The sequence below is a fragment of the Ranitomeya variabilis genome, chromosome 1 (genome assembly GCF_051348905.1).
Source record: "Ranitomeya variabilis isolate aRanVar5 chromosome 1, aRanVar5.hap1, whole genome shotgun sequence".
Classification (NCBI taxonomy): domain Eukaryota; kingdom Metazoa; phylum Chordata; class Amphibia; order Anura; family Dendrobatidae; genus Ranitomeya; species Ranitomeya variabilis.
In genome coordinates this window covers 696,049,478-696,058,506 of record NC_135232.1, presented here as the reverse complement: position 1 = coordinate 696,058,506, position 9,029 = coordinate 696,049,478, and the positions used below count along the sequence as shown (strand labels likewise).

The window sequence follows — 9,029 nt, the reverse complement described above, 5'->3', positions numbered from 1 at the left end:
GAGTGAGGCTGTGTAATACCACATGGCAGGGAGTGAGGCTGTGTAGTAGCAGACAGCCGGGACCGAGACTCTGTGATACTAATCCAATATACAGCAAGAACTGGACCACTAAACCAATGGGCAGCGAGGACTGGGCGTCTAAACCACTGGACAGCAGGAAATGGGACACAAGACTAATAGAAGCAGGGAACTGGACCAATAGACTGGTGGAAAACAGGGACTGGGGAACTAACCCACTAGACAGGAGGTACCGAACCAATAACCACTGGACAACAGGGACTTGGGCTCTAAACCTAAGAACACTAGGGATTTGGCCAGGACACCAAGGAATGACCACTAAAATACTGGCGAGTAGAAAATGGGCTAATAAACTACTTGATTGCAGGGTCTGGGACACACAACCACTGAACAGAAGGAACTGAGTCTCTGATCCACTGGACAGAAGGGCCTTGACCACTAAACCGCTGGAGAGCAGGGATTTGGCCACTAAACCACTGGACAACAGGAGCAGGGACCAGATCTCTAAAACTAGGAACAGCAGGGACTTGGGCTATAAAACCGGAAACCCAGCAATCAACTACTGGATACCAAACAATGGGCTTATAACCCACTGGATCGCAGACATTGAGCCACCAGGATACAAGACAACAGGAACTGAGTCTCTATACCACTGGGCAAAAGAGCCAGAACTCGAATCCCTTGGGTGCAAGAGATTAGGACATCAAACACTGAATAATAGGAACTGAGACCCCAAGTCACTGTTTACGATGACCTTAGTCTATAAACTGATGGAAACCAGATTTCTGGATCATCCGATTGAAGCAATGTGATTGTGCAATGTATAACCCAATGTTCTGAGCTTGGACCTTGTATCCATCACTAATGAGCACCAGATTTATTTAGAGTTTACAAGATGTTTCCTGCTACTTTTATAGAGATATAGTGAGTTCTCTAATCATTAAGTACAAATTAACAATCACGTTAACAACACGGGGAAGGAACAGATGGATGTGCATTGGCTGCGCCTGGCTTCAACTGTTTGTTTAGGAGATGGTGGCACTGGTCCACTAATGCGCTAAACACCAGCGAAACTTGTATCCTCAGCCCGGCGTCCATTACTGCTGGGAAAAGAACAGTTTGTATTGTATGACTTGTTCTCCATGATTTCCTATGGGGATGGACCGTGCAATAACAATTCTATTTATTTCTATACAGGCTTGGTTGGCATGAGTAGGAGTTCCTTTCTCCAATTCATGAATGCCAATTTTACATAAAATATCTTGTTTATTATGCTTTTTCTAAAGGGCTTTTGTAGAATGGAAAAAAAACCCAATATTGCCGCAGCAGATCCTGGACTGTGCTGTTATTGTATATCAACTTCATTAAATTAATGGGGATTAGCTGCAATACCACAGGTGACCTGTGAACAGGTGTGGTGCTGTTCATGGAAGAAAATTCCCCATGTTTTTTTTTTTTTTTTTTAAATCCTAGGAAATTCTGATTCTTTTCATACCAGTCACACTGAAATTGTAAGTGAACAACAGGGTCATAGATAGACTAGCGATTAAGAGTGCAGTCAGACGGCCGTATTACTCGTGCGAGGATCCTGGGACTGGTCATTGTTTCTCCTGACCTGAGCGTGACAGCTGCAAAGAAATACGTCCAGTCCTGCTCAGATCAGGATGGCCGATTGCCTGTCCGAGGATAGTAAGGTGAATGAACGCTGCGTAAAATGACCTGCGGTGCTGGTTTCCGAGCCGCAGCATGTGAATTTCTGTAGCGGAGGCGCTGGTCTCATCTGCGTACTTTCCTGAATAGGAATAGGTCATTAGATGCGGAAAATCCACATAGTTCTAAAAGACAAGTGGTAATACAGAACGCAGCAAACATACATCCAAAGTGCAGCTATTCCTGATCATGGGCACGTACCCTAATACTACGTGCACACGTTGAGTAAATGGGTGCAGACATTTCTACACCATTTCTGCATCTCTCGGCAGGAAAAATACAACTGGAAAAGTGAATGTTTTTGCGATTTTTTTATGCGTTTTTCACTGATTTGAGTGAAGTCAATGGTGAAAAACGATAAATAGACATGCTGCGGTCTGGAAAGATGCGCCTCATGTCCGTCTCCACGGGTGAGCCACAGACGTCTCTGGACGCATAGCGGAGATGGGATTCCTTGAAATCCCATCCACTATGCTGTAACATCTGGCTGCTGCAGATGTACGGAGTGTCCAACCCGCAGCTTCTACTGACTCTTAGACACCAAGGTCTAACAAAAAAAAGGACGTATTACTTAAAAAAAAAATTAAAAAAAATACAATAATGATCATATATGGGGGTGGCAGTTGCAGCGCTGTGAATGGCTGGTCCATTTATTTTCCGATAGATTAAGAGCAAGTTTCTCAGATGACATTATCCACCCAGGTCACTTACACCTGGCTCAGGCAGCAGGAGTATTCAGGTACTTGGTATTTCTGCCTCTACACTGCAGCTTCACTGCAAACACAACTCTGCTACATAATGGTTCAAACACTGCTACATCAAGTTCCGCTGTACAACTCTGTTCTTCTGTGATTCCAGCAATATTACATCAAGCCCCGCTGTACTACCACTGCACTGAGCAGCCTTTGTAAATTCAGCTCTGCTACATCATTGTGCCAGCTCTGCGGCCTTGAGCCTCTATTGTAAACTCAGCCATGAAACACAGATTCCTCATCACTGAGTGCTACATTGCTGTTCCAGCTCTGCAGCCATTGTTCGAATTCAGCTGGTCCAACTGCAGCAGGAGAACTAGGAGGAGGCATCCATTACCTGTCCATGAACTGTATGTTAATCCTGAGCATCCTTGTTTGCCAAGATTGGAAAGTCTGTGGAATACGGTATGGTCTGCCTCTATGGATATACCTCTGACCCCATTCAATAAAACCACAGAACCCTCTCTCCGAACCACACAAAGTGCACATTATACAGTAATATGGATGCATTACATCTCCCATAGGGTTTGTCACCCAGCTTTCCCAGAGTCTTGAATGGCAAATAAGCTTAATTATACTGCGATACAGCTATAGTTACATCATGTTACAGTAATAGTCAGATCTGAGAATCACAAACTTATAATAATCTTTATTTATATTAATCTATGTATATCATGTCTATCTATCCATTCTGTCTTATATCTAGCTCACAAAAATCTAAAAATCTATCTCTGATAACTATTTATCAAATAACTGTCTTCTATCTATCTATCTATCTATCTATCCCATATCTATCTATCTATCTATCTATCTATCTATCTATCTATCTATTTATCTATCTATCCCATATCTATTTATCTATCTATCTATCCTCTATCTATCTATCTATCTATCTATCTATCTATCTATCTATCTATCCCATATCTATCTATCTATCTATCTATCTATCTATCTATCTATCTATCTATCTATCCCATATCTATCTATCTATCTATCTATCTATCTATCTATCTCATATCTATCCCATATCTATCTATCTATCTATCTATCTATCTATCTATCTATCTATCTATCTATCATCTATCTATCTCATATCTATCCCATATCTATCTATCTATCTATCTATCTATCTATCTATCTATCTATCTATCATCTATCTATCTATCTATCTATCCCATATCTATCTATCTATCTATCTATCTATCTATCTATCTATCTATCTATCTATCTAATATCTATCTATCTATCTAATATCTATCTATCATCTATCTATTATCTATCTATCTATCTATCTATCTAATATCTATCTATCTATCTATCTATCTATCTAATATCTATTATCTATCTATCTATCTATCTATCTATCTATCTATCTATCTATCTATCTATCTATCATCTACCTATCCCACTATCCCATATCTATCTATCTATCTATCTATCTATCTATCTATCTATCTATCTATCTATCCCATATCTATCTATCTATCTATCTATCTATCTATCTATCTATCTATCTATCTATCTAATATCTATCTCATATCTATCTATTATCTATCCATCCATAAAACACAGCTGATCAGGGCGCCTCCTTCCATTTGGCAATGTATTGCCCCTGCCCTGTGTAGCGCAGAGGCTGCTGCTGGCATTAGGGAGGTGGCAGAGAACCCAGGGTAAGTGCTGTCTCTTAGGCAGGTAGTGCCAGAGCCCAGGTATGAAGCTTCCCAGCCTCTGTGACTCCTGCCCTAGGTGTGTGGATGATGGGAGTTGCAGCAGTGAGAGCTTTCCCCAGCACAATGCCGGTGCTCAGGCTCCAGCACGTGTGAGCTAACAATGCCAGGACCCCGGAGCGGCGCCTCACTGGGAGACAGGGCCACATAGGGGGCATTAGGGGCTCTGCTCACTATGTATAGAGGTGGGAGACAAGCCGAGAAGTGGCTGCTGGGGGCTTCGCTGGTGTGACAATGACGTCACGCCCACAGGACAGCCCCGCTGACAGCTGACAGTGTGTGGTGCGCTGTCCTGAGGCTGGGAGTCCCACCAGAGGGGCAGGGTGTGAGCAGGCGGCAGCACAGGATGGCAGCACCGCTCAGCTAGGGCTCCTGCCTCCTCCTCATCACTCCCTGCTCTTCTTCTGCCAACTTCTGGCATTGGACTACAAACACTTCTCAGGTGCACCCATCAATGCCTCCCCCTGCCAAGCTGCTTCCATGCCCCTCTGGCAGAGCTGGGCTTCCCCGGAGCATGGCATGCGTCTTCTGTGCGTCTGCTGACCTGATGATGGGGGGCTCACATGGAGAGATGGCATTTGCACGTCCTTGTCGCTGCTGCTGATGGAGCTCGGTGGTCTCCTGTCCGGCTGGGCATCCTTCCTGGCACAGACTGCAGCCCTGGTGGGACATTGAGGGGAGTGGTCCCCTGATCACTGCTCAAGTCCTTTTTTAATGCTATTCCGCATTGCTCCTGGACAGAATAAATCGCATCCTCCAGCACAGGATGGAGGGCTAGCCACGCTGTTCTCTACCAAGCACACCAACTATGGCTTGTGAGAAGTCCTCTGGTTCCAATGCTCCAGATAGGAAGAACCCCAGCCTGTTGGAGCTGGGGGCACTGTGCTTGGACTCGGAGATCATTTTTGGATTTACCAGTCATCTCTTGAGGAGAAGAGGCAAGGTGAGGACCCCCTAACACTGCACTTAGTCCCTGGTTCTGGAACTTGGGGCACAGAGATGGGTGGGGAGATGGCAAATGGTTGCAGAGGGTTCAGCACCAGGGACAGCGCAGACCTCTGCTCCTCTGGTCCACACTGTGTGCGAGGCTGAGGGTCTGACAACAGGTAGAGGACCCACACTGGGCTGGTCCCTACATTAGCCTCTTATGTGGCCATCTGCATGCTCAGTGTGGTCAGAAATGCTTCAATGGGAAATGTGGGCAATTTCACATGGTGTGGAACCACAAGAACAAGCATGGAGAAGTCCTTTTCTTTTGCTTATTTCTGTGATGCTGATATCATAGCTAACAATGAAAATTCTACCTGATGCTCATCTATGACAGGAGCACTCAGATAAGACAAGCATATAAAATATTAACGCAGACAGAAAAGGCGTCCAGGGCGCAGAGAGCAAGCTTCATGGGGGACTACTTATTGAGGGCTTCATCAGGTGGGCTACTTATTGAGGGCTACTAATTGAGGGCTTGTTCAGGGGATAACTTATTGAGGGCCTCATCAGGGGGTACTTTTTGGGGCTTCATCAGGAAGGGTACTTATTGAGGTCTTCATCAGAAGGGGTACTTTCTGGCGCTTCATCGGGGGCTACTTATTGAGGGCTTCATCAGGTGGGCTATTAATTAAGGGCTTCAGGGGATAACTTATTGAGGGCTTCATCAGGGGGGTACATTTTGGGGCTTTATCAGGAGTGGTAATTATTGAGGGCTTCATTAAGAGGGGTACTTTTCAGGGCTTCATCATGGGGATTACTTATTGAGGGCTTCATGAGGGGGTACTTTTCGGGGATTCATCAGGAAGGGTGCTTATTGATGTCTTAAACGGGGTACATTTTGGGGCTTTATCAGGAGGGGTAATTATTGAGGGCTTCATTAAGAGGGGTACTTTTCAGGGCTTCATCATGGGGGTTACGTATTGAGGGCTTCATCAGGGGGTACTTTTCGGGGATTCATCAGGAAGGGTGCTTATTGAGGTCTTCATCGGGAGGGGTACTTTTTGGGGATTCATCTGTGGGCTACTTATTGAGGGCTTCATCAGGTGGGCTACTTTTCGAGGGCTACTAATTGAGTGCATCTTCAGGGGATAAGTTATTGAGGGCTTCATCAGGGGGTACTTTTTGTGGCTTCATTAGGAAGGGTAATTATTGAGGGATCCATCGAGAGGGGTACTTTTCTGGGCTTTATCATGGGGGTTACTTATTGAGGGCTTCATCAGGGAGGTTACTTTGTGGGGCTTCATCAATGGGGTTTCTTTTGGGGAGGGGCTTCATCAGGGGGTACTTATTGCTGCCACCCCTGCAGATAAACCCATGTTTGCCAAGAGTAAATAATCTATAAATTCGCAACTTTGACAGCAGCTTTCTAGAGGGATCTGACCAGGGCTGTTCCCTTAACATCAATCAGCCACATTCACTCTCTGAACTTCTCTCAGTTTTCTATTCTCCAGGGTGTCCTGGAGGAAAATATCCGCTAACGGCTAGCCTATTCTTATTACTGCAGTGGGGGTGTGTTGCATTGTGCACATCTATTGCATTTGACACTTACATGCACTTCTGTCTACCAACCTGCCTATAAAAAAAAAGCAATATTCAAAAACATAAATATGGGTAAATGTTAAGGAGGGAGCTTTTGTAGTCTAGGCGTTGATTTGTCACCTTTTTTGCATTTATTTGGGATTTTCCTGTGTCATTTGCACGGTCTCCTTAACCTTACGCTGATCTACATCGGTCCGCTTGGTGCGCTGCTCAGGCGCCTCTTGTATGCACTCAGCGTGAGATAAGTGAAGCAGAAGAGAGAGGTAGTGGATGTCGAGCAGATTAAAATTTAATAGCCCTGGCTAACTCCTTCAGTTCTGCCATAGCCTTCAGGGCATTGCAAGAGCAGGGCTGGGGTGTCTCATTATCCCTTTTAAAAATCTTTAAACTAGAGACATGCTCAGGTCCCATAGAGAGCGGCAGCAGGAGCAGCACATCTGCCCTGGGGTCGACCATTAAATGGGCAAAAGTCGCTCAGTCTGCATGGCTGTATGTATTTTACGGCTTATGATGATTGGTCCGTACGACGACGAGCGAATAATCAACCTAAAATGTTGGCGCCTTTAAACCTTTAATTGTCCATATAGACTGGAATCATTTCCGTAACGTAAACATGTGGCCCAATCGTAGCGAATTTCCCAACTTGGCGACCGCTTATTGGCGATTGCTTTGTATATACGTACATACCCCCCCTTTTTTTTTGCACAGTATACGTAATCATTCCCCTCACCCAACAAAAATGACACATACCCCCGGGAGGATGCCTGCGCCTGAATAATACATGCTAATCAAAACTTGCGCACAAAGGGAGAGACAATGCGACTTTAAAGCAGCACAGGTGTATTATTTAGAGTGAAAGTATCAAGGGGACGTAAATGTAATGACTCCAACAGACCGTGTAATGTGCGGAGCTGAGATGGATGCAATCTGTACGGTCGCCAGGCCTTAGAGCGACGCGCGCCGTACAGGCCACATGCTGGGATGCTTAATTGTGCTGCCATACACAATAGTAGAATATCAGCCAATAACAAGAAGAAAATAAAAATGAATCAATAATAGTAAATAATAAACACTAATATTCAGATCTGACGTTCCTACTATTAAATATGCGGTAAGTAGGGGGGTCACTACAGAGAGACCCCCATAAACCATTCTGTTTAGATTGGGGTGGGGTACAGCAGCCCACTGAGCACCTGGCTATAGACCATGGCTGCTTTATTTCTTTGTGATTTGTGTCTGATGTTGTCAGATTGAAGCTTTCTTCTTGTTTTGTTCTGTTGTGTCTGATCCTGTAATGTATCGCAGTTGTGTCATGTGATGTATTATAGATTATATAATAAGACCTACAATCTATTGCTCTCTGTAATCAGCCACCTCATTGCAATCACTGTAAAGTCTCCAGGTCCATGTGTGAGGGATTATAGCTGCAGGGCTGTGGGCTTTATGCACTTGGCCGGGAAAGTTTCCTGAAAGGCAGAGTCTTAAATATATTCATGGCGGAACCATTCTTAAGTATGTATAACGCTTTTTAAAATGTAGGGAGATACGGTGGAAAGTGAGGCATGAAAAGATGGCTTTCCCTGGGGTTACACTGGAGACTGTCATCTTGTGTTAGTTTAAGAGAGAATCAGTGAGCAGAAGGACGCAGGCGGCGTCAGGGATTGCTGGGAGAAGTCCTGCCGGTGACCAGTAGGTGGCGCTGCTGCTTCAGACACCGCTGTGGCTGCACAGAGGGAGGGCGAGCTGTGCAGGAGACAGCTACAGGAACATAGTCCGCAAGTGGTGAAAAGTCACATAGCCCCCCAAATCTGCCACTACAGCATAATGACGGACACGGGGGCTTTCTGCGTATTAGACTATTACGAATAAAGTGGAGCATTATTACCATGGTCTCAGGGATTAGAGATCTATCAATGCCAGAAAAATATATGGGGTCTTTGCAGTCCAATAGCTCCTCATAATGCACAGTTCCCCCTGGTTTGGAGATGGGATTGGTCCCCTTACCTCTTGGGCTTCTTTTGTGCCTGCACAGGTTGCTCCAATGGTATATCCGCCCCTCTATCCATCTATCCTCCCTACATTGTCTATTGGAATCCAAAATCTAGGGGCTCAAGGTGTCCGGCTATAGAGCTTCCAACATCCCTGCTCTATCTCATATCTATTTTTTTTTTTGGTAGTGCTGCCAAATTTTCTTTAATCATTATAGATAGATAGTTATGAGATATACAGATAGATATTTGATAGATAGAGAGATAGATCGATAGAATATGGGATAGAGAGATAGATAGATAGA

General features: G+C 44.7%; 1 protein-coding gene across 2 annotated transcripts in view; it reads left to right on the top strand.

The window, feature by feature from the left end:
• Window positions 1-4,493: 4,493 nt before the first annotated feature.
• Window positions 4,494-9,029, top strand: part of KIF26A (kinesin family member 26A) — a 187,403-nt gene continuing 182,867 nt past the window's right edge. The window contains exon 1 of one of the 2 annotated variants that reach the window (XM_077266570.1): window positions 4,494-5,150. In XM_077266570.1, the coding sequence (XP_077122685.1) occupies window positions 5,016-5,150 (135 nt within the window). In that variant the 5' untranslated portion in view covers window positions 4,494-5,015. The remainder of the gene's footprint in view (window positions 5,151-9,029) is intronic. The other variant, XM_077266589.1, reaches the window with a different exon arrangement.